Source organism: Microcaecilia unicolor, chromosome 5 (genome assembly GCF_901765095.1).
Source record: "Microcaecilia unicolor chromosome 5, aMicUni1.1, whole genome shotgun sequence".
NCBI classification, from domain to species: Eukaryota; Metazoa; Chordata; class Amphibia; order Gymnophiona; family Siphonopidae; genus Microcaecilia; species Microcaecilia unicolor.
In genome coordinates this window covers 261,308,829-261,334,693 of record NC_044035.1, presented here as the reverse complement: position 1 = coordinate 261,334,693, position 25,865 = coordinate 261,308,829, and the positions used below count along the sequence as shown (strand labels likewise).

The 25,865-nt window shown below is 49.8% G+C and overlaps 1 protein-coding gene across 1 annotated transcript in view; it reads left to right on the top strand.

Annotated features, from left to right (window-relative positions):
• Positions 1-596: 596 nt before the first annotated feature.
• Positions 597-25,865, top strand: part of TOMM70 (translocase of outer mitochondrial membrane 70) — a 124,736-nt gene continuing 99,467 nt past the window's right edge. Inside the window, exon 1 of the mRNA XM_030204072.1 lies at positions 597-874. Within this exon, the coding sequence (XP_030059932.1) occupies positions 635-874 (240 nt within the window). The 5' untranslated portion in view covers positions 597-634. The remainder of the gene's footprint in view (positions 875-25,865) is intronic.

Genomic DNA, 25,865 nt, shown 5'->3' with positions numbered 1-25,865 from the left:
CACCACCTCCCGCAGGAGGGCATATATATATATATATATATATATATATATATATATATATATATATATATATATAAATATAAAACACAACTAAGCCCTGTCGAACAAAAAAGAAACCGTAACTGTTCTATCATTTTTTTTCCAGGCTTTTAGCTAAAACCATGGACTCTTTTGGTGAGACTAATGCAATTTGTATGACTAAAGCCCTGCCTCCGAATTGCACTGAGATGACAATGTTATGATATATCCACTGCAAAAGCAAGAGAACTTAAAATAAATAGTACTGCTACTGCTAACAATAAAACATCTTTAAGCGCTCATTTTCTACACAGTACTTCTCCCTCCAGCGCTTTCAAATGTCACAAAGTGTTTTAGAATCAATTCGTTTTGTTGTTGCTATTATGATTTGGAAACATAAGAAACTTTAAAAATACAGATAAACCAAAATGAAGGGGGAAAAAAAGCCCGCGAACATCCATCCCACTTCCACCCAACTGCTCACTGTCCGGCGTCCGCCGGCCGAAAACACTCCTCGTGCCGGAAGTGATATTGAGCACTCCGGCTCCCGGCATGCTCCTGTCTTCCGGTGACCCCACGCCCCCCATCCCTGTGTCAGTGTGTGGACTGCAGTATCATGGCCGCCTCGAAGCCCGTGGAACCGCAGGCCGGGACTGCTTTGCCGCGCTGGCAGTTAGCCCTGGTGGTGGGTGCACCGCTGCTGCTCGGCGTCGGGGCCGTGTACCTGTGGAGCCGCAGGAGAGCCGGCAAGGAGAGCAAGAGGACGAATGCGGAGGGGCAGACCAACTCCGTACCGGGCGTGGGACAGCAGCCGGGTCCCGGGGGGGATGCGGCGTCCTGCGGCCTGGAAGATACGGTAAGAGGTTGGCCTTTCACGTTGAACGGTCACTTTTAAACTACGCTGGTGCCTTTATAGTTGTGAAGAAGCTGTAGCTTATGATGATGGTTTTGGCACAGCATGATGTGTCCAGTTCTCTTCCGCCGAGAGAGGATCAGGTTGTTCTGTTACTCCTGGCCTTAGATGCACGTTGCAGCATAAGCCTTTTTCAGTCTTTTTTTTTTGTCACAGCGTTGTGTAGTAGTTTTCGCTTTGTTTATAAAAAAAATAATGGCGTCTATAATTGTCTGTCTTGATAGTTGAAGGTGGGCATGTGGACATGTGCGCCTTATCTCTTCCTCTCTCAGATCATCATCTGATCACCTTCACACTTCATCACCCTCCCCCTCAGTCCCGCCCTACACTAACCACTATTTTCAGGAATCTCCAGGCTGTTGACCCTCCCACCTTATTCTCTAGTATCTCTAATCTCCTCTCCTCTCCTCCATCATGTCTCCGAGTCTGTCAACAAGGCTGACTCCGCTTACAATGCCACTCTCTCCTCTGGACACCCATGCACCATCTCCATCTCCCATCCCACAAGACATACTATTCCCAAGCCCTGGCTGACCCCTTGCATCCGATACCTTCGCTCCTGCGCCCAATCTGCTGAACGCCTCTGGAGGAAATCTCGCACTCATACCGACTTCATTCATTACAAATTCATGCTATCCTCCTTCCAGTCCTCCCTATTCCTTGCCAAACAGGACTATTACACCCAATTGACTAATTCCCTCAGCTCCAACCCTCGTCATCTCTTTGCCACCCTTAACTCCCTCCTCAAAGTGCCCTCCGCTCCCACCCCCCCTCGCTCTCTCCTCAATCACTAGCTGATTACTTCCGCGACAAGGTGCAAAAGATCAACCTTGAGTTCACTACCAAGCCATCTCCTCCTCTTCACCCTTCAACCCTCTCCCTCAACCAACCAACCCAGGCCTCCTTCTCCTCTTTTCCTATTATCACCGAAGAGGAAACTGCCCACCTTCTTTCCTCCTCGAAATGCACCACCTGTTCCTCTGACCCCCATCCCCACCAACTTACTTAACACCATCTCCCTTACTGTCACCCCCTCCATCTGTCATATCCTCAACCTCTCTCTCCACTGCAACTGTCCCTGACACCTTCAAACATGCTGTAGTCACACCACTCATCAAAAAACCATCACTAGACCCCACCTGTCCCTCCAACTACCGCCCCATCTCCCTCCTACCCTTCCTCTCCAAGATACTTGAACGCCGTTCAGAGCCGCTGCCTTGATTTTCTCTCCTCTCATGCCATGCTCGATCCGCTTCAATCCGGTTTTCACCCTCTACACTCGTCAGAAACGGCGCTCACTAAAGTCTGTAATGACCTATTCCTTGCCAAATCCAAAGGTCACTACTCCATCCTCATCCTCCTTGACCTATCCGCCGCTTTTGACACTGTCAATCATAATTTACTTCTTGCCGCACTGTCCTCATTTGGGTTCCAGGGCTCTGTCCTCTCCTGGTTCTCCTCTTATCTCTCCCACCGTACCTTCAGAGTACATTCTCATGGATCTTCCTCCACCCCCATCCCGCTCTCTGTCGGAGTTCCTCAGGGATCTATCTGTCCTTGGACCCCTTCTTTTTTCAATCTACACCTCTTCCCTGGGCTCCCTGATCTTATCTCATGGTTTCGAATATCATCTCTATGCCGACGACACCCAGCTTTATCTCCACACCAGACATCACTGCGGAAACCCAGGCCAGAGTATCGGCCTGCTTATCCGACATTGCTGCCTGGATGTCCAACCGCCACCTAAAACTGAACATGGCCCAGACAGAGCTTATTGTCTTTCCACCCAAACCCACTTCTCCTCTCCCTCCACTTTCTATCTCAGTTGATGGCACCCTCATCCTTCCCGTCTCATTTGCCCGCAACCTCGGAGTCTCGACTCCTCCCTCTCCTTCTCTGCGCATATCCAGCAGATAACCAAGACCTGTTGCTTCTTTCTCTATAACTTCAGCAAAATTCGCCCTTTCCTCTCTGAGCACACCACCCGAACTCTCGTCCACTCTCTAATTACCTCTCGCCTTGACTACTGCAACCTACTCCTCACTGGCCTCCCACGTAGCCATCTAATCCCCCCTTCAATCCGTTCAGAACTCTGCTGCATGTCTTATCTTCCGCCTGGACCGATATGCTCATATCACCCCTCTCCTCAAGTCACTTCACTGGCTTCCGATCAGGTACCGCATCCAGTTCAAGCTTCTCCTACTAACCTACAAATGCACTCAATCTGCAGCCCCTCATTACCTCCTTACCCTTATCTCCCCTTACGCTCCTACCCGAAACCTCCGCTCACAGGACAAATCCCTCCTCTCTGTACCCTTCTCCACCACCGCCAATTCCAGGCTCCGCCCTTTCTGCCTCGCCTCTCCCTATGCTTGGAATAAACTTCCTGAGCCCATACGCCAAGCCCCCTCCCTGCCCATCTTCAAATCCTTGCTCAAAGCCCACCTCTTCAATGTCGCCTTCGGCACCTAACCATTATAACTCTATTCAGGAAATCTAGACTGCCCCAATTTGATTGTTTGCACATTTTGTCCATTAGATTGTAAGCTCCTTTGAGCAAGGACTGTCCTTCATTGTTAAACTGTACAGCGCTGCGTAACCCTTGTAGCGCTTTAGAAATGTTAAGTATTAGTAGTAGTAGATTTCTCCCCCCCCCCCCTCCCCATTAAAGTATGTAGGTAAACTCCACCTGAGTTCCTATGTTGCTTTCTTCGCATACAGTTTAGATTATTTTTGGTTTTATAGATCGCCCAAAACCATGAGACCAAGTAATTAAATTGTCAGGCTTGCAAAACAATGTCAGATTGTGATGGTGAGTCTTATACATGTGTTGGGGTTGGCACTGACGCTTAGACCACCAACTAATTTTACATGGAGGTGTATTTTCAAAGCACTTATTTGTAACCAGTGGAAATTTCTAAGTTTAAATGCTTTGAAAATGAGCCCCATAATTGTCAAGCTCTCCGAACACGTTCATGGTTATTTTTGGCACCATCACCTTAATGTGGATTTGATCCTGTAGCCTAACAGTGAGGGCTCAATATAATAGTTGTGGTAATTCACTTAGCCAATTTGGAAATATGGTTTCTAAAACTAAGTTGAAAATATCAGGGGCAGACTGAGAGTGGTGTGGGCCCCCGCCTGGCCGCTGCCTAATGCCCCTGCCATCCCGGTTCTTTCCTGCCCACTGCGCTGCTGCCATTCCCCTACCGGCAGATGCAAATTTCAAAACCTGACATTTCAATCACTATGCTATAGGTTAACAAATACAAATAAAACAAAAAATGAAAAATATGATACTGTTTGATTTGGACTAAGTACATTTTCCAATTAGCTTTCAGAGGCCAAAACCTCTTTCTTTAGGTCAGGACAGCATACTGCTGTTAAGGTATTCTGTTCTGACATGAGGAAGGAGGGTTGGGTCTCCAAACATTAGTGAAAAATGTATTAAAATTACTCCAATAAAGATAGTACTTTATATTTTCTGTATTAATACAGCTACCACACTACTTTAAAATTCATTTTTTCCTACCTTTGTTGTCTGGCCATTTACTTTTTCTGATTGCGTTTGTCCCAGTCTCTTGTTTCTTCTTTCCTCGATCTCTTCTTAACTGTTGCCAATGTCTATCCCTCTCTCTCCCCTCCTTTCCATCCAGTATCTGCTCCCTCGCTTCCCTTTCCAGCCAGCGCCTGCCCCCTCTTTCCACCCAGCGCCTGCCCCCTCTCTCTCCCACTTTCCATCCAGCGCCTGCCTCCTCTCTCTCTCTCCCCCCCTTTCCACTGTAGCTGGGTCTCCCTTCCAGGACCCAGCTGGGCTTGACCCTGCTTAGCTTCCTTCTTCACCCGACTGTTGCCTCGCTCCACACCACCTTGGCCTGTTCTGGGAACTCAGCGCCAGACCCCCTGAGAGCTTGCAGGACTTCCTCCTCTCTCTATTGTTTCCACAGAGGCTCAATCAAGGCAAAACGTTTATAGGAAAACAAACTTTATTTTCTTGCTTCCATTCAGCATAGACACAAAAGGAAAACACCTTACTCCCAGGTTGTTAAGGTTTGCTGCCAAAGTCTCATTCAGGGTTTAAACAGTCCATATAACTTCACTTTAGCCAAAATTACTTCTTTTAGGGAACAGTACATTATCAGAAAGAAAACACAATAGCTTGGTAGGTTGCAGGCCCAGACCTTTCCAGTATGAAACAGTTTACACAGTCTTTCTTACAGCACAGCTACACAGCTTTGGTCCCACCTGGTTCAGACTGGGGTTTCAATTGTGCCCAGCCCTCTTTCTCTGCCAGGGGCTGCACCTGTTTCCTCTTTAGTAGAGATCTCCCCCAGCGCATCAGTCTCTCTCCTCAGGTCTTCCACCAGTCTCTCCAAGGCACAGCTAGCCACCCTCTTACAGCAGCTTTTCGGGTTTGAGCCAGAGCTCCAATCTCCATCTGTTCCTCCTCTAGTCCTCCAGTAACCTCCATTTTATCCTCCTCTTCAACTTCCCCTGCCCCCAACCTCTCCAGCTGGCCCTCATCACCTTCCTCAGAGACCATTTCCCAATCTTCAATCTCCTCCCCTAACTCTTGCACAGCCGGGTGGGGAAGAGAAGGATTCTGGGACTGGTAGTTCCTCCTCTTCTTCCTTAACCCGGCCAACCTCTGTGCCTCCGGTAGCGCAGCTTTCTGAATGTGGGTGTTGTGCACATGAAGTCTGCCCCGTTGGGGTTCCCCGGCTGCCTGCACCCCCCTTCTGCGTGCCTTCCCGGATCCCCTTTCACCTACCCTCTCACACCACCCAGCGCCTGCCTCCTCTCTCTCTCTCTCCCCCTTTCCACCCAGCGCCTGCCCCCCCCCTCTCTCTCTCCCTCTTTCCACCCAGCGCCTGCCCCCCCCTCTCTCCCCCTTTCCACCCAGCGCCTGCCCCCCCTCTCTCTCTCTCTCCCTCCCTTTCCACCCAGCGCCTTCCCCCTCTCTCTCTCCCCCTTTCCACCCAGCGCCTGCCCCCCCTCTCTCTCTCTCCCCCTTTCCACCCAGCGCCTGCCCCCTCTCTCCCCCTTTCCACCCAGCACCTCCCCCCTCTCTCTCCCCCTTTCCACCAAGCGCCTGCCCCTTCTCTCTCTCTCCCCCTTTCCACCCAGCGCCTGCCCCCTCTCTCTCTCTCCCCCTTTCCACCCAGCGCCTGCCCCCATCTCTCTCCTCTTTTTCTCCTTCCTCCATCCAGCATCAGGACCCTCTCTCTCCTCACTTCCATCCACTCAGGCCCATGTCTCTCCCTAGTTCCATCCAACATCTGCATCCTCTCTCCCCTTCATCCAGTGTCTGTTCCTCCTCTCCCTCTTTCCATCCGGCATCTGTCCTCCCTCCCCCTTACATCCAGCATCTGTCCCATCTCTCCTCCCTTCCATCTGGCCTCTGTTCCCTCTCCCCACTCCATTTTCCATCCAGCGTCTGTCCCCCTCCCCCCTTCATCTGGCATCTGTCCCATCTCTTTTCTCTTCCATCCCACATCTGTTCCCACTCTCCATCCAGGATCTGTCCCCCTCCATCCAGTTTTTCAGTCCCCCCCAACACCCAAACCTTCTCTCCCTCCCCCCCCCCCCCCCCCCACTGGACACCCCCACTACCACTGGTGCACCAGGCTCTCCCCACTCCCACCCAGTAGCCCCCTGCTGCTGCCGCCCTGCTACTGTTTCAGCAGTGGCGGCAAAAATAGAACCAAAAGATCGCGGGGCTACACTGTTTCCGCTTGCGGCTGACCAGCTCTGCCCTGGAACAGGAAATTGTCAGAGGAAGACGGGACCAGCAGACGTAAGCAGAAACAGTTCAGTGCCCTGATCTTTTTTTCTGTTTTTGCTGCCACTGCTGTAACAACAACAGCAACAGTGGTGGCCGTGGCAGGAGGGTATTGTGTGGAAGTGGGGAGAGTGGCGGGCATCCGGGCAGAGCCTCGTGACCCTTGGGCACTACCCGGTTGCCCGAATGGTCAGTCTGCCCCTGGCTATCATGATGAAAGCATTGGTGCAGAAGGTGTGTGTGTGTTTAATCTGTATTATCCAACAACAACAAAAAGACTTGCATAACAATGGCCATACTGGGTTAGACGAATGGTCTATCTAGTCTAATATCCTGCTTCCAAAAATGGCTAATCCAGCTCACAAGTATCTGGCAGAAAGTCGATTAGTAGCAACTTTTTAAACCTGTGCTGCTATTGTTTTGATTACCATGGTTTTAGGACACTTATTAGTTTTGTGTTAAATAAAAAAAATAATAATCTGTTCAGTGAGTCCTGTGGCTAGTACTTTCTGGGTAGGGCAATGAATTTTTTTTCTTCCTTTTTATGACATCAGACCTCCTGGACTATCACTCTACTGACCTGGCTTTTTGGTTGTGATCCAGGTCTTATTTATGAAGTATTTAAAGTGTTGTCCATTCTTGGTCACTGTGCCTGTATTGAGAATTTGTACAAATAAGGAGAGTCAATGAACTGCCACCCAAACCCAGTGGGGAGATGATGTAATGACCATTATTAAAACTAAAGAATTAAACTACATTTGAGGAATATGCTGCTCATATAGACTTTACCAAAGCAGTACCAATCACCCAGGACCAATCTCAGTAACTCCTACACATATATCAACATGATACACCTAGTCTAGGCTAGTGGTTTTCAACCCAGTCCTCAGGGGCCACCTGGCTAGTTGGGTTTTCAGGGTATCCCCAATGAATATGCATATGAGAGATTTGCATAACTGCCATCTCATGCATATTCATTGTGGATATCCTGAAAACCTGACTGGCCAGGTGGTCCCAGAGGACTGCGTTGAAACCACTGGTCTAGGCAAGAAGTAACAGCCTCAGCTGTTAGGTGGTCAAGTACTCACTAAGCTCCCCTTTTTCTTTTGGTCACCATGGTGAGTAAACTATCAGACCTGGAACCTAGGGTTCAGAGCATGTGGCAGTGTAGCAGTTTCAGAGCTGCTCAAAGGATGATATGTATAGGCATTGAAATGGGGGCAGGGGAGCATACTAAAATGTTGCTGCTAGCTGCCCCTATCATCATCCTCATCCTTTTACCTGTAACATAGTAACATAGTAGATGACGACAGAAAAAGACCTGCACAGTCCATCCAGTCTGCCCAGCAAGATAAACTCATATGTGCTACTTTTTGTGTATACCTTACCTTGATTTGTATCTGCCATTTTCAGGGCACAGACCGTAGAAATCTGCCCAGCACTAGCCCAGCCTCCCAACCACCAGCCCCGCCTCCCACCACCAGCTCTGCCATCCAATCTCGGCTAAGCTTCTGAGGATCCATTCCTTCTGAACAGGATTCCTTTATGTTTATCCCACGCATGTTTGAATTCCGTTACTGTTTTCATCTCCACCACCTCCGGCGGGAGGGCATTCCACCAAGTATCCACCACTCTCTCCATGAAAAAATACTTCCTGACATTTTTCTTGAGTCTGCCCCCCCTTCAATCTCATTTCATGTCCTCTAGTTCTACCGCCTTCCCATATACGGAAAAGGTTCGTTTGCGGATTAATTCATTTCAAATATTTGAACGTCTGTATCATATCACCCCTGTTTCTCCTTTCCTCCAGGATATACATGTTCAGGTCAGCAAATCCCATACTGTTCTCGTAGCTTTTCTTTGCACTGCTTCAATTCTTTTTACATCCTTAGCAAGCTACGGCCTCCAAAACTGAACACAGTACTCCAGGTGGGGCCTCACCAATGACTTATACAGGGGCATTAAAACCTCTTCTTCCTTGTCATCAAGCAGATGAAGCCATTACATATGGGTTGTGTCCATCAACCAGCAGGGGGAGATAAGAGAGCACTCAACTTTTCACAGTGCCTCATGGCCAGCCAGCTCCACTGCCTCTCCAGTATTCTCTATCTCCCCAAGCAGGGTGGCTGCAGCTTCTTTGAGCTCCATCAAAAATCTGGGGGTGGCTCCTGGCTTGCCAGTTGTTAGCCGGGGTGTTAGAGGCTATAGCAGCTTCACTTTGAAGGCACATAGGTTAGCCCTTTCCCTGCCTTACCCATGCCCCCATGGATGTGGACATATTAGCTTGCTTTTCCCTGTCCTTTCCCACTCAGTGGATGCAGGCACATTGGTTCGCCTTTCCCACTCATCTGAGCCTCCGGAGTTGTTATTACCTCTGCTTTCCTCACAGCGTTTTAAAAAAAAAAATGGAACAGAGGTTTTCCTTTGATTCTTCTATGGGACCGGAGCTGTGATAGTCGGTCTGGTGAGGTGAGAGTGTTTTCTAACTCCTCCGGGGTGGGCCCTCCATCGGGGCGTTTTTGGTTCAAAACCGCCATTTTGAATTTTCCCACCATTTTCGGCGATGGCTGCAGAGAATGTAAAGCGCTGTTTCCGGTGTGGCAAGCGCAAATTAGCAGCGGGGCTCTGTAAATTGTGCTGTACAGGTGTAAGAGCCGGCCCGAGCATGGCGAGCGATGATTCTTCCCGCTCAGAGCTGGCAGCAGACGCCATTTTGAATTCTCCGCATGGCGCGGCCTCCGTAGAGACGGAGAGCCCTGAACCCGGGGGGGACCTCGAATTGAGGCTATTCAGGGAGCGGCTAGCCCCGGACGGGATCTGGGTGCCCAGGGCGAGTTTTTCTCCCCTGATTTTGTGTTATTACTGCATAAAGCATACATGCTGAAAAGAGCTCTCCCTCAAGGGTCGTCTGAGGCCCCTTCTATTGTTCCCCCCCCCCCCCGTGGATTCTGGCCTGGGACTGCCCGCTGAGGCTATTTTCCCTGATAATTGGCATAAAGAAAAGCGTAGAAGGGCTAATTCCCCTTCAGATTGTGGTGCACCCCCCCCCCCCCCCGTGGACGGGCTGTGAGGATTCGGAGAGTTCTGGCAGGCCTTCGTGGTCTGAGGAGCCAGAGTCAGGTGCAGAATTACCACAGGATCTGGATGATCCCTCCGTGGTGTGGATTTTCCACCGTGATGAGCTGCCAGCACTTATTTCAGATGCCCTACAGGTCTTTCTTTTGAAGAGCCTGACAGTGGCACGGCCTCCTCTGTGAATCCTAGGATGGCTAGTACCAAAAAGCCTGCTCAAGCCTTTCCTTTGCATGACTCCATCCAAGAGCTTATTTCCGCTCAGTGGGCTGACCCCAAGGGACCTTTGAAAGTTTCCAGGGCTATGGGGCAATTATACCCTCTGCGTGAGGAGCATTTGGCTCACTTTGCAATGCCTAAAGTAGATGCCCTAGTCACTGCGGTGACAAAGAAAACTACCCTCCCTGTGGAAGGAGGAGTTGCCCTGAAGGATATACAAGACCGTAGGCTGGAAGCAGCACTTAAACGGTCCTTTGAAATTGCAGGTCTTACTGTTCGGGCGTCTGCATGCAGTTGTTATGCTGCTAGAGCCTGCCTGGCAGTGGAACAGTCCGGAGATGGAGCGGAGCCATTCTCGGATGTGGCTCCGCGGCTGGAGTCGGCCTTGTCCTTTTTGGCTGATGCCCTTTATGATATTGTCAGAGCTTCGGCTAAACAAATGGCAGTAGCAGTGGCGGCTCGCCGTCTTATTTGGCTACGACATTGGGCAGCAGACATGGCCTCTAAGCAAAGGTTGGTGAAGTTGCCCTTTCAAGGCCTTCTCCTATTTGGTGAGGAGTTGGGGAAAAAAATTGTTAAAGGCCTGGGAGATCCTAAACCCCAGCGCTTGCCCGAAGATAGACTGAGGCCTTCCTCCAAGGGCCAGGCGGTCCACTCCTCTTATAGACCTCGCTTCCGTGAAGCTAGAAGGTACCGCCCGGGGCGTTCTGCTGGGTTCACTTCTCGTGCCCGTTTTTCAGCAGAGGAACTCCTTTCGCTCAGACAAGCGTTCCGCAGCTACCGGCTCTAGGCCTGGAGTTCAGGGGCGACCCTCTCAATGATGGTGCGCCGGCCCCCTCCTCGCTTCCTGTCATCGGAGGACGTCTTTCCCTCTTTGCTGAGGAGTGGGCCAATATTTCCTCAGATCAGTGGGTTCTGGACCTGATCAGAGATGGCTACAGAATAGAATTCAACGCCCCAGTAAGAGACATGTTTGTGGAGTCCCGATGCGGTTCTGCCGCCAAACGGGCAGCAGTAGAGGAGACTTTGCAAGGTCTGATTCAGTTAGGGGCCGTGTCCCCGGTACCTCCCGCCGAACACGGCTACGGCCGATACTCCATCTACTTTGTGGTGCTGCAAAAAGGTGGGTCTTTTCGCCCTATTCTGGACTTAAAAGAATTAAACAAGTCCCTGAGAGTGCGGCATTTTCACATGGAAACCCTGCACTCCGTCATTGCTGCGGTACAGCCAGGAGAGTTTCTCACGTCTCTAGACCTGAAAGAAGCTTACTTGCACATACCAATTTGGCCCCCGCACCAGAAGTTTCTGAGGTTTGCGGTGTTGGGAAAACATTTCCAGTTCCGGGCCTTGCCTTTTGGCCTCGCCACAGCTCCCCGAACCTTTTCGAAGGTAATGGTGGTACCATTTGCTCAGGCGAGAAGGTATCAGGGTTCACCCGTACCTAGACGACTGGCTCATCAGAGCAGACTCTGTAACAGAGAGCTATCAAGCTACAGCCAGAGTGGTCTCAGTACTTCAATCTCTAGGCTGGGTCGTCAATATGGCCAAAAGTCACCTGACCCCCTCGAAATCTCTAGAATATTTGGGGGCCAGGTTCGACACAGACTCGGGCTATGTATACCTACCCGAGCTAAGGCGGTGCAAGCTTCAGAATCAGGTCCGCATGCTCCTGAGGATGCCCCGCCCGCGAGCTTGGGACATTGTCCAGCTGCTGGGATCGATGACAGCCACATTGGAAGTGGTACCCTGGGCAAGAGCGCACCTGAGACCTCTACAGTATTCCCTACTTCAAAGATGGTCTCCAGTTTCTCAGGATTATCAATGCAGACTTTCTTGGCTCCCTGCGGCCCGACTCAGCATGGAGTGGTGGCTCTCAGACAGCATGCTGCGACGAGGAATGCCGCTGGCGCTCCCCGATTGGTGTCTAGTAGTGACAGATGCCAGCCTGAAGGACTGGGGCGCACATTGCAAGGGGAAGCATGCCCAGGGTCTATGGACACCCGAGGAGTCAGAGTGGTCCATCAACCGCCTGGAGTTGAAAGCGGTGTTTCAGGCGCTTCTGGCCTTTCAAGTGACCCTAGAAGGATTGGCTGTCAGAGTGATGTCGGACAACACGACAGCAGTGGCCTACATAAATCGACAAGGCAGCACTCAGTGCAGAGCACTGGCCGCGCAGGCCGAACAGATTTGCCACTGGGCTGAGCTGCATCTACAGTTTCTGTCGGCAGCTCACATTGCAGGTCAGAGCAACGTGCAAGCCGATTATCTAAGCAGGCATCAGATCGATCCAGCGGAGTGGGAACTTGCAGACGAAGTATTCCTGCAGATATTTGCCAAATGGGGCAAGCCTGTGATGGATCTTATGGCGACAAGTTCAAATGCCAAAGTCCCGTGCTTCTTCAGCAGACGGAGAGATCCTCACTCGGCAGGGTTGAATGCCTTGACTCAGCCCTGGCCTCCGGGCCTACTATATGTGTTCCCTCCGTGGCCCTTGATAGGGCGCGTGCTCCTGCGGATTCGGCTGCACCCAGGAGAAGTGGTCCTCATCGCCCCGGATTGGCCCAGGAGGCCTTGGTATGCGGACCTCCGACAGATGCTAGTGGAGGCTCCCCTTCCTTTACCTCTGGTACTGAACCTGTTGTCACAGGACCCGGTAGCCATGGAGGACGCCTGCCGCTTTGGTCTTATGGCATGGCGATTGAGAGGGCACAATTGAGGGACAAAGGCTATTCAAACACAGTCATTTCCACTCTCCTGCAGGCCCGCAAGCGTTCCACTTCCGTGGCTTATGCCAGGATTTGGCGCCAGTTTGAGTCTTGGTGTGCTTCAAAAGTGATCACACCCAAGTAGGCTCCTGTCTCGCCGATTCTGGACTTTTTGCAGGATGGTGTACAAAAAGGCTTGGCCTATAATTCCCTGCGGGTGCAAGTGGCAGCGTTGGCCTCCCTTCGTGGTAAGGTTGAAGGCGTGTCTTTAGGTGCTCATCCAGATGTGGCACGGTTTCTTAGTGGGATGCTTCGGCTTTGGCCTTCCGTGCAAGCACCCTGTCCAGCTTGGAACCTAGGGCTAGTTTTGAAGGCCCTGCAGGCTTCTCCTTTTGAGCTGCTTCGGCGAGCATCGGAGAAAGATTTGACACTAAAGGCCGTTTTTCTTGTGGCCATTACTTCGGCGAGACGGGTGTCAGAGCTCCAGGTGCTGTCCTGTAGAGACCCATTTCTGCAATTCTCAGAGTCCGGGGTCACGGTTCGGACCGTGCCTTCCTTCATGCCTAAGGTGGTTTCAGCGTTTCACCTAAACCAGCCTATTTTCTTGCCCTCCTTTGATAAGGAGGAGTTTCCAGAATCTTTTGGGCAGTTGCACCTGTTGGATGTGCGCAGGACTCTGCTGCAGTATCTGCGAGTTACTATCTCTTTCAGGATCTTTGATCATCTGTTTGTTTTGCTATCAGGTCCTTGCAGAGGGTCTCCAGCGTCTAAAGCTACTATTGCCCGCTGGCTCAAAGAAACTATCTTTTCAGCTTATCTGCTTGCCGGCTGGTCTCCGCCTATAGCCTTTAAGGCGCATTCTACCAGAGCGATTTCTTCCTCTTGGGCTGAAACTGGAGCACTCTCTCTTCAAGAGATATGCAGTGCAGCAACATGGGCTTCTAAGCTCTCTTTTGCCCGACATTACAGGCTGGATGTGGCTGCTAGGAGGGATGCGCGTTTTGGAGCACAAGTGCTAGCGCGTGGTGTGACCTGTTCCCACCCTATATAGGGATTGCTTTATTACATCCCATACGTAATGGCTTCATCTGCTTGATGACAAGGAAGGGAAAATTAGGTTCTTACCTTGGTAATTTTCTTTCCTTTAGTCATAGCAGATGAAGCCATGAGCCCTCCCTGTATGATTGTCTGTATGCTGTGAATCTGTTTCAGGTTCTGTTCTTGTTTCCTGAAGTTCCTTCCTTGGGAGAAAGTTGGAAAACAGTCTTCAGGCTTCATGTTCACTTATAGGAGGATGAGTCCATTCCCTCCAGTTTATGTTTTGGAGGATGAGTTTATTCCCTCCAGGAGGCTGCGTGTATCCCCTTCAGTTATACAATAAGGAGGACGAGTTTATTCCCTCCAGGAGGATGTGTTCATTCCCTCCTTTTGAGTTCATGCCCTTGTTAAGGGGCCATCGTTCGCTGTGAGGAAAGTTCATGTTATTCCCATTGCGGTTTGCCATACTGCTTTGGAAGCTTCAAATACTGAAGAGGCAGTGGAGCTGGCTGGCCATGAGGCACTGTGAAAAGTTGAGTGCTCTCTGTCTCCCCCTGCTGGTTGATGGACACAACCCATACGTAATGGCTTCATCTGCTATGACTAAAGGAAAGAAAATTAACAAGGTAAGAACCTAATTTTCCCTTCTGCTGGTCACACCTCTCTCTATATAACCTATCAACCTTCTAGCTACAGCCACCGCCTTGTAACACTGTTTCATCGCCTTCAGATCCTCAGATACTATCACCCCAAGATCCCTCTCCACGTCCGTACATATCAGACTCTCACCGCCTAACACATATGTCTCCTGTGGATTTCTACTCCCTAAGTGCATCACTTTTCATTTCTTCGCATTGAATTTTAATTGCCAAACCTTAGACCATTCTTCTAGCTTCCGCAGATCCTTTTTCATGTTTTCCACTCCCTCCCAGGTGTCCACTCTGTTACAAATCTTAGTATCATCCGCAAAAAGGCAAACTTTACCTTCTAACCCTTCGGCAATGTCACTCACAAATATATTGAACAGAATCGGCCCCATCACCGATCCCTGAGGCACTCCACTACTCACCTTTCCCTCTTCCGAGCGAATTCCATTTACCACCACTTTCTGGCGTCTGTCCGTCAACCAGTTCCTATTCCAGTTCACCACGTCGGGTCCTATCTTCAGCCTGTCAAGTTTATTCAAGAGCCTCCTGTGGGGAACCATGTCAAAAGCTTTGCTGAAATCTAAGTGTATTACGTCTATAACACGTCCCTGATTTAGTTCTCCGGTCACCCAGTCAAAGAATTCAATTAGATTCATTTGGCATGATTTACCTTTGGTAAAACCATGTTGTCTCGGCTCTTGCAACTTATTGGCTTCCAGAAAATTCACTATCCTTTCCTTCAGCATCGCTTCCATTACTTTAGAGTGGTGAGAGCTTGTGTTTTTGCTGCTGCTGCTCTGCTTGTCCCATTCAGGAGTTGAAAGCAGAGAGCAAGTGCTTATTGTACAAGAAATAAAGTACTTGCTTTCTACTTTCAACTTCTGCACAATGCCATTGGACAAAACTGGTTGAGCACAGGCTAAGTGGCAGCAGTAAAAACACACACACACTGCAGGAGATTTAGAAATGCCAGGCAGCTAAAAGAAATGTTATGGGGCTGGGAGAGGAGGAAAGGGATTGGAGATGGCAGAAGGGGGCCAGTCAGGTTTTTAGGGTATCCACAATTAATATGCATGAGAGACTTGCATAGGGTGGAGGTAGTGCATGCAGGTTTATTTCATGCATATTCATTATGGGTATTCTGAAAACCTGACCGGCTAGCTGTATCTCAAGGACTGGGTTGAGAACCCCTGCATTATAGGGTAGTCGTAAATAGAATTCACTCTAAGGAAATAGAGTGGAGTGGCCAGGGACTGGTCTTGGGGCTGGCTGAGTTCAGCATCTTTGTAAGAGAAATTAGAAGTAAAAGTTTGCCTTTTTGCAGATAATACTAAGATCTGCAATAGGATGGATCATCTGAGAGAATAAGACAAATGAGAAGAGATCCGAGAAAGCACATGAAGTCATTTATAAAGTGCAAAAACGTGTGGTATGCACTTGGAGTGCAGAAATCTAAGGGAGCACTGCATTGGCAGTAGGGTGGGGAAAGAAACCTAAGGGTGATGGTGTTGATGATCAAAGTAGTAAATCAGTGTGATATGGTGGTCGCCAGAAGGGTTCAAGGGTGTATGGAGAGTGATATAATCAACAGAAAAAGAGGAAGTGATTATGCTTCTCTATAAATCATTGAGATCATGAGACTTCAACTGGAATATTGAGTCCAATTCTAGAAGCTGTTTCTCCAAAAGAAAGTAGCTAGCTTAGAGGATGTTCAGAGAGAGACCATTAAAATGGTCTGGATCTGCAACATAAATGATATGGCACAAGACTTGGGTTCTTTAAGTACGTAAATCTTAGAGCAGGGGTTCTTAAGCTTTTTTTGGTTCCAGCATCCCTTTAACTGATCAATGAAACCATTGCATCTCCTTCCTAAACCACATGGACTCCAGTGACTACTGACAGCTGCATATGTTGCTTACTGTTAACAGCTAACAGTGCTAACTGCTAGCATGTTGTTAAAATTATAGTAGTACATGGTTATACTACCAATAACTGTCCAAGGGGCCGATGCACAAAGCTTACCATGCTAGGAACAGCCAGTTTTGACTGCAACTATGTAGTTTAGCGTGCATGTTATTTAGCGAGTAATACACAAAGGCGTTCTGCATCCATCTTGTCAATTGCAGTATCAGGCAACGATAATCCAATGCAAACTTGTCCAAGAGCAGAGAACAGCTTAGAGAACCAAGAGGGGGGGGGGGTTCAAATTGTTACGATGCTGACTCCACCTTATTTCTGCAGCTTACTTGCCTTCCCTCAGGCTGCCCCGGATGATTTTGCTTGTGAGGGGCAGAGAAACAAGTAGATAGTCAATTGGTTGTGGGAATGCCCCTATGATGTCAGCCGGAGGAAAGGCAGGTAAGCTGCAGGAGGAAGGTGGAGCCAGAATCACAACACTGCAGGGGAAAGGAGACTGGGACAATGGAGCCAGCAAGTACTACAGGGGAAAAGAGAGAGTACAGTGGGGGATTCTTAGGCATGCACAGAACATGGACATTTACCAAGAGACTTTCTATGCATGTTCTAGCTGCCTTCCCTACTGAGCTGCTTGCTGAATTTACGTGAATCTCATTTACATGCGATTTCCTTTGAACATCACTCGTTATTTCAAAATCGGTAACTTCTACCTTTGATCTAAACAGGCACAGTTTTTAATGGGGACTTTTGAGTATTAGCCCCCCTAATAATTTTCTTCACTCTGTGTAGAAAGTTTCAATAAATTGCCTCAGATTTTAAGACCCTTCTCTACGCTCAATTTGATCTCTTCCTGCTCCTCTTGAACATGCGGACACTGCTGGTTAAGAACCTCCGTCTTAGAGAATTTCAAGTTACTCTTTTCCCACACTCTTACACTTATGGTAAGGAGGAAAAAGAAATATCTACTAAATTTCTAATCAGTTATTCAAAGTCTCCTTTAAAAGAAAAACACAGTTTTTCTCTTTGAAAATAATGGACACTTCATTAAGCTGAGTATTTCTGTTAGAAAGGAGGATATATGTAAATAAGGTCCCATGCTTCCACCATATGCAAACTAAAGCCCACACGCCACATATGCAAATTACCACAATGTCTCTTCCTCTCTTTGCCATCCAAAACCAAGTTCCTTAGGCTTTAAAAAAACAAACAAAAACCCTCCTAAATATCTGTCCAGCCTCTTATTATAACTTCTTGCTTCCACTTTTGAACTTATTTGGGAGAGGTTCTCTTTGGTTCCCCAAAAGGTTACTGTTTTTAAAAGTCCACGACAGACAAACAAACAAATTAACAATTTCCTTCAATCCACTTGTCAAAAGTCTTTTCCCTGCCCAGATAGTATAAGACAGGAAAAAGGAGGAAGACCACCACCCACCTGCTTTCACAGCCAGTTGCTTCCCCACTGGCCTTTCTACAAGAAATTTCAGCAAACAGCCAAAAGGAAAACTACCTTAGGTTTCATATGGCTCCACCACCTTTTCTTCCTGGTTGTCCTATTCAGTAATATCCATAGGTTCTTCTCTTCTTCTCCAGCCTCCCAAACCATTTCAGAGACTTCCAAAATCTCCCTCCTTTCTTCTTTCAACCTAGGAAAAGGACCCTTAAAAGCTAAAAGCTCTACTTCCTATCTATCTTCTCCTTGATTGGGTCCCTCTTTCTTGATCTTCCATTGGCCAGAACTGCCTTACCCTCCCCCTTCCTGAGTTCTATGGGATTTCCCATATGCTTTCCTTTGGTCTCTCATAAAGGGATTCTCCTCCTTCCCCTCCTCCATAGTGGGAAAAAAACCCCTCTTTTTCTACCTCCCCTGGCTTAAATAGAGTTCTCCTCTGCTCTAGTGCATAATATTCCCTGACCTGGTTTGTTGGGCCATAGTTTCCAATAGATTTTGAGGATTTTGTGGCTGGTGGATTTCTTACCTTCCCGTCCTTGAGTTGATGATATTAAGGTTATATTTGAAAATAATGGTCCCCCCATTCATAGAGAGGAATATTAGAGGTTAAATGTTAGTATAGTAAATAAGATGGAAAATGACTAAATGCTGTCTTTACCATATGCAGATGCACTGCAAGTTCCTCCCTACTCATTTATATAGGCTGAAATTGTCGATCAAATTCGGATAGGCTTGCCCAATAGGATGGACTGAAATGCCAGCAGAGCCTTGCAGACTGCCTTGAGCTCCAGGTGGTTTACTGGCTACTGCATTTCTTGTTCCAAACACCATGAGTGTTGTAATGAAGGCAGTGGGCCCCCCAGCCTGTCAAGCTCGCATCAGTCGCTACCACCATCCATAAAGGAGATGATCCTTGGCAGAGTTGATAGATGAAGCCACCACACCATGCTGTCCCTCATTTGAAGAGTCCAATCCAGGCGAAGATCATAATTTTGAGACAATAGAGACAGCTGAAGCAGATGCACCTGAGCCCGAGCCCAGGGAACTACATAAATTGATGGTCTCTGCCATGGATTCCAGAACCTGAACATAATCCCATGCTCGAGGGTTCGGAGAATGCAACAGGTGAATTTTGTAGCTTGTCTCTTCTGTGATCTGCAAGAACTCCTCCCCTTGAAAAGTGTCAAAATAAAAAAGACCCGACACGGGCCATGTTTTGACCTGATGGCCTGCCTCAGGGGTCTGAACAATCTGTTAACATTGCAGGTTATATAAATAAATTCAGACGTTGAGACCAGGAAACAAGGGCATCTGTTGCAAATATCAGAGGTTCCCAGACAACAGATTAATAAAAACAAGGATCACCACTTGTAATTCCAACGTAAAGACTCCAAATGATACCGCGCAATATTAATATGCATTTTTCGTTGTCGCCACTGTTTTGAATCCCTGAACTCCTTTGTGGCGCTTTGTGTTCCTGTTTTCAGTACCGTTATCCCTTCCTACCAGCAGGTGGAGGTAGAGAAAACTGAATTCTGTCAATGACATCACCAGTATAAGCTATAGTGCTCCTGGAACAATCCAGTATTTTTCTCTACCTTCAGTAGGTTGTAGGTTGTGCTGTTAGGTGTTCCTGTCCCTGGCCTAGCTCCCTGCTCTGCTGGCTGCAGCTGGACAGTGTGGTTGAGCCTAACAGCTGCTCCCAGGTCATAGTCTGGTTGAGCACAGAACTTTGCTCTGCAGCCCCCAATCACACTTCTTAGTTCCACTGTGTGAGGCTTTGGCTCTGTCCTGCGGGGTCTTGCCCAAGGGGTGCAGGTACCCATCCCCCCACCCCTATTAGGGTGTATTCCCCATGGGCTCCCCCTGCAACTGGCAGACTTTCCAAAAGTGCTTGCTTTGGCAGCATATACAAGTAATAAACAAACCTAATTAATTGACCTGGCTAGCTTTACGCCCTTTGTCAGGGTTAATGCTGTTGAAGAGAACTAAGTAGGGAGTTTCCCTCTAGGTGCACCCAGAGAGAGCCAGAGATGGCCGAGATATGCCAGAGCTCTGGGCCAAGGTAGGCCAAAGCAGTCGGGCAGCCCATGCATGTGTCTACCATGCGTGTGCATGTTTGTGGCTCACTTTGCGCAGTCTGCAAAGCCAGCAGGGATAATAGATTATTTTTTATAGTGCATGAATGTGACTTCTTCAGCCTCTCTCTTTCTCTGTGAGCATTTTCCATGTGCTATTCCACCCCCCCACCCCCCCAAAAAAAAAAAATACCTCAAATGATTCCTCCTCCTCACAGGGCCAAGGCAAATTGACAGAATCGTCCCTTCTCTCTCAGTTCACTCAGACTGGGAGAATAAATCCCTGGTCCTGTGATGAACTTTTCTTTCCTGACCCCCTCCCCAGGTCCATCTGCAAGGAGGGTCCCGGTGAGGCCCCTGGTGGTTAATTTAGCTCCAGAGCTTGACCCAGATGGTTCAGCAAAATCTGCACAAATTCTCTCTTGGTCCCTAACCCTCATCCTCTTGGTGGGGGCCCCGAGGGGGTCAGCAGGGCCCCCCCATTTTGGGGTCTAAGTATTGTAGAATGGATCGTGGTCATTCCGGAAGGTCCGGGTTATTTAGAGGGAGCAGAGGAGGTGTCAAAGGTCCTCCCTGTCTCCTCTGCACTCTGGTTCTAAGGACCCTCTGTCAGGAGGCTGTGGAAGAGCAGCTCTATAGGTTCTGGCTCTTTCATCGTGAAGAGCTGTCTCGTCTCTTAGACGAGGTCGTGGGGGCCTCTATGCTTAAGCTCAGTGGGCTCCTCAGGGCCCCAAAGCATTTTCTGCTCCATAGGGCCTTCATCCACATGATGATGGTGGAGCTGAAGTCCCTGGATGGTCCCCTTGAGAGGGCCAGGATAATTGATATATAAAATCACTGGATTAATATATAATAGAAAACTAAAGTATATCTTTTTTGGAAAACAATAAAATACATAGTCAAACCACCCCAACAAGCAGTTGAAAGACATACCCCCTTACTCATGATATGACATACACCTTAAACCACTAAAAGCTTTCATACTACAATGTCCAAAAAAAGTGTCCAAAAATGCCTGTAAATCAAAATTGGAAACAGCAAGCTTTAAATATGTCCAAATGTCAAAGATCAAGTGTGCCCAAACCTATGAATCTGTTCACAGAATAATCCACCATTGACTCAAAGAAAACTGGGACTACTACTACTACTTAACATTTCTAAAGCGCTACTAGGGTTACGCAGCGCTGTACAATTTAACATAGAAGGACAGTCCCTGCTCAAAGAGCTTACAATCTAAAGGACAAGTGAACAGTCAGTCCGATAGGGGCAGTCAAATTGGGGCAGTCTAGGTTACCTGAAAGGTAAGAGTTAAGTGCCGAAAGCAGCATTGAAGAGGTGGGCTTTAAGCAAAGACTTGAAGATGGGCAGGCAGGGGGCTTGGCATAAGGGATCAGGAAGTTTGTTCCAAGCATAGGGTGAGGCGAGGCAGAATGAGTGGAGCCTGGAGTTGGCAGTGGTGGAGAAGGGTACTGAGAGGAGAGATTTGTCCTGTGAACGGAGGTTTCGGGCGGGAAAGTAAGGGGAGATGAGGGTAGAGAGGTAGTGAGGGGCAGCAGACTGAGTGCATTTGTAGGTTAGTAGGAGAAGCTTGAACTGGATGCGGTACCTGATCGGAAGCCAGTGAAGTGACTTGAGGAGAGGGGTGATATGAGCATATCGGTCCAGGCGGAATATAAGACGTGCAGCAGAGTTCTGAACAGATTGAAGGGGGGATAGATGGCTAAGTGGGAGGCCGGTGAGGAGTAAGTTGCAGTAGTCAAGGCGAGAGGTAATGAGAGCGTGGACGAGAGTTCGGGTGGTGTGCTCGGAGAGGAAAGGGCGAATTTTGCTGATGTTAAAGAGGAAAAAGCGACAGGTCTTGGCTATCTGCTGGATATGCGCAGAGAAGGAGAGGGAGGAGTCGAAGATGACTCCGAGGTTGCGGGCAGTTGAGACGGGGAGGATGAGGGTGTTATCAACTGAGATAGAAAGTGGAGGAAGAGGAGAAGTGGGTTTTGGTGGAAAGACGATGAGCTCGGTCTTGGACATGTTCAGTTTCAGGTGGCAGTTGGACATCCAGGCAGCAATGTCGGATATGCAGGCCGATACCTTTGCGTGGGTCTCGGCGGTGATGTCTGGTGTGGAGAGATACAGCTGGGTGTCATCAACATAAAGATGATACTGGAAGCCATGAGATGAGATCAGTGAGCCTAGAGAAGAGGTGTAGATTGAGAAGAGAAGGGGTCCAAGGACAGATCCCTGGGGAACACCAACAGATAGCAGGATGGGGGTGGAGGAAGATCCATGAGAGTGAACTCTGAAGGTGCGGTGGGAGAGATAGGAGGAGAACCAGGAGAGGACAGAGCCCTGGAACCCAAATGAGGACAGTGGGGCAAGAAGTAAATCATGATTGACAGTGACAAAAGCGGCGGATAGATCGAGGAGGATGAGGATGGAGTAGTGGCCTCTGGATTTGGCGAGGAACAGGTCATTACAGACTTTAGAGAGTGCTGTTTCTGTCGAGTGTAGAGGGCGAAAACCGGATTGAAGTGGATCGAGGATGGCATGAGAGGAGAGAAAATCAAGGCAGCGGCTCTGAACGGCACGCTCAAGTATTTTGGAGAGGAAGGGTAGGAGGGAGATGGGGCGGTAGTTGGAGGGACAGGTAGGGTCAAGTGATGGTTTTTTGAGGAGAGGTGTGACTACGGCGTGCTTGAAGGTGTCAGGGACAGTTGCAGTGGAGAGAGAGAGGTTGAGGATATGACAGATGGAGGGGGTGACAGTATGAGAGATGGTGTTAAGTAAGTTGGTGGGGATGGGATCAGAGGAACAGGTGGTGCATTTCGAGGAGGAAAGAAGGCGAGCGGTTTCCTCCTCGGTGATATCAGGAAAGGAGGAGAAAGAGGCCTGGGTTGGTTGGTTGAGGGAGAGGGTTGAAGGATGAAGAGGAGGAGATGGCTTGGTAGTGAACTCAAGGTTGATCTTTTGCACCTTGTCGCGGAAGTAATCAGCTAGTGATTGAGGAGAGAGTGAGGGGGGATGGGAGCGGAGGGCACTTTGAGGAGGGAGTTAAGGGTGGCGAAGAGACGACGGGGGTTGGAGCTGAGAGAATTGGTCAATTGGGTGTAATAGTCCTGTTTGGCAAGGAATAGGGAGGAGTGGAAGGAGGATAGCATGAATTTGTAGTGAAGGAAATCTGAATGGGTGCGAGATTTCCTCCAGAGGCGTTCAGCAGATCGGGCGCAGGAGCGAAGGTAACGGATGCAAGGGGTCAGCCATGGCTGGGGATTAGTACGCTTTGTGGGACGGGAGGTGGATGGTGCGAGGGTCTCCAGAGCAGAGGAGAGAGTGGCATTGTAAGCAGAGACAGCCTTGTCGACAGACTCGGAGGACATGATGTACGGGAGGAGATTAGAAATACTAGAGGATAAGGTGGGAGGGTCAATAGCCTAGAGATTCCTGGAGGTAGTGGTTAAAGTTGGACGGGGCTGAGGTGGGGGGTGAAGAAGTGTGAAGGTGATCAGGTGGTGATCGGAGAGAGGAAGAGCTGAAGCGTGGAAATTGGAGGGAGAGCCGGAAGAGGAGAGGACGAGGTCAAGACAATGGCCGTCTCGGTGAGTAGGGGTGGTGGAGCATAGCTAGAGGTTGAAGGAGGATGTTAGAGTGAGGAACTGAGAAACGTGAGGGTTGGATTGGTCATCAACGTGTATGTTAAAGTCTCTGAGAATGAGGGACGGAGATGAGGGTTCAAGAAAAACGGAAAGCCAAGCATCGAAGTCGGTGAGGAAGGAAGAGAGGGATTTATCAGGGGGGCGGTAAATGACTGCCACTCTGAGTGGCAATGGGTAGAATAGCCGGATGGAGTGTGCTTCAAAGGATGAGAAGCAGTGAGACTGCGGTAGGAGGAGGGGTTGGAAACTACAGGAGGGCGAGAGTAGTAGCCCGACGCCTCCACCGCAGCCAACTGGGCGGGGAGTGTGGGAGAAGAGAGAACCTCCATGGTAAAGGGCCGCGACTGAGGCAGAGTCATCAGGGGAAAGCCAGGTTTCAGTTAAGGTGAGCAGTTGAAGGGAACGAGAGATGAAGAGATCGTGGGTGAAGGGCAGTTTGTTGCAGACTGAGTGGGCATTCCACAGGGCACATGAGAAGGGGAGGGAAGAGGGGGGAAGGAGGGTAATAGAGACGAGATTGGAGACATCACGGAATAGTTTGCATGGATAGGAGGAGGACAGGTGAGGGGGGCCTGGATTAGGATTAATGTCTCCCGCGGATAGCAAGAGGAGGAGCAAGAGAGTGCGGAGGAGGGTGGGGGAGGTCGGGCGACGAAGACGGGATGCACTTAGAAGGAATGGTGATGGGTTAATGGCAGGAAGGAAGTGTTGAAGGTTGAGAGCTAGGAAGGAGGAGGGGGCCAAGAGAGATGGTGAGGTGGTGAGGGATGGGGGTGAATAGGGTATGGCCATAGCGAGCAGGATGGGAGAGGACATGGGTGGGCAATGAGTTCCAGTGGTAGACAGCGGTAGGGGGAAGGGAAAAAGATTAGGAAGGGACAGGGCAAGGAAGAGAATGTGGACAGGGGCCATAAGTAGTGATTGAGGTGTAACAGGTGTATGTGTAGTGACTGAGGTGTGAAGCAGATAGAGCGGGAAAGCTGGATTGGAGGCTTGGAATTGATGGACTGGAGAGCAGGTAAGTCAATGGCTGACAAGTTAGCAGGCAGGCAAGTAAGTCAATGGCTGACAAGCTAGCAGGCAGGCAGGTTGGTTGATGGTTTAGCAGGCAGGCAGGAGCAGGACTGGAGTCAGCTGGAGCAGACGGATTGAAGTAAACTGGAACGGATGGACTGGAACACGCTGAAGTAGACCAGCTGAGACAAATGGACTGGAGCAGGCGGCAGGACTGGAGCAGGCTGTAGCACTTTGGAGGTTGGTTAGATTGGCTAGCAGGCAGGCAGGAACAAGCTGGAGCAGACACACTGTTTAGGCGGATGGGACAGGCTGGATCAGGCGGGCTGGAGAAGCTGGATCAGGCGGACTGGAACAAGCAGGGAGCAGATGGACTGGTACAAGCAGGGAGGAGCTGGATCAAGCTGACTGGTACAAGCTGGAGCAGATGGACTGGAACAAGCAGGGAGAGGCTGGATCAGGCGGATTGGTACAAGCTGGAGCAGATGGACTGGAACAAGCAGATGGACTGGAATAAGCAGGGAGAAGCTGGATCGGTGGACTGGAACAAGCAGGGAGTGGAACAAGCAGGTACAAGCTGGAGCAGATGGACTGGAACAAGCAGGGAGAAGCTGGATCGGTGGACTGGAACATGCAGGGAGAAGCCGGATCGGCGGGCTGGATTGAGCAGAGAGAAGCTGGAGGAACAGGCTGGAATCGGCAGACAGGAACAAGCTGGAGAAGCTGGATCAGGCGGACTGGAACAAGCTGGGGCCGATGGACTGCAGAAGCTGGAACAGGCGGTCTGGAACATGCTAGGGCAAGCTGGGTCAAGCTGGGGCCGATGGACTGGAGAAGCTGGAACAGGCGGCCTGGGGCAAGCTGGGTCAGGTGGACCGGAACACACTGGAACAGAATGGGTCAGGTGGATGGAATAAGCTGGGTCAGGCGGACCGGAGCAGCCAGAGCAGAGAGCAGCGGGGCTGGGACAATCCGGGGCACACAGATCAGGCAGACTGGAACTGCAGCACAGACACAGACTGCGAGGCTGTGAGGGCTTAACGACAGACCCTCAGGCCCATCACAGCCCTGGACGATGCTGTAGCGTGGTCGGGCCTGGTCAGACGAGGTGATCCGCCACGCCGCAGGAGTCAGCCTGCAGGAGCAGAAGGTGCTAGCGTGGCCCACCTCTACCACTTGGTCTGGCCTTACGGGTAATCTTCCCGTGTCGGTGCGCCCCCGATCTGTGTCTAGTGAGCCCGGGCCGTTCCAGCAGGGGAGTGCGGCGGTAGCACACTGAGACATGCCGGATCTCTGCCTGCCCGGTACTGGGGGTCGCCTGGATGGCTCGGGCCACGCCAGAGAGGCCCGGTACCGGGGGTC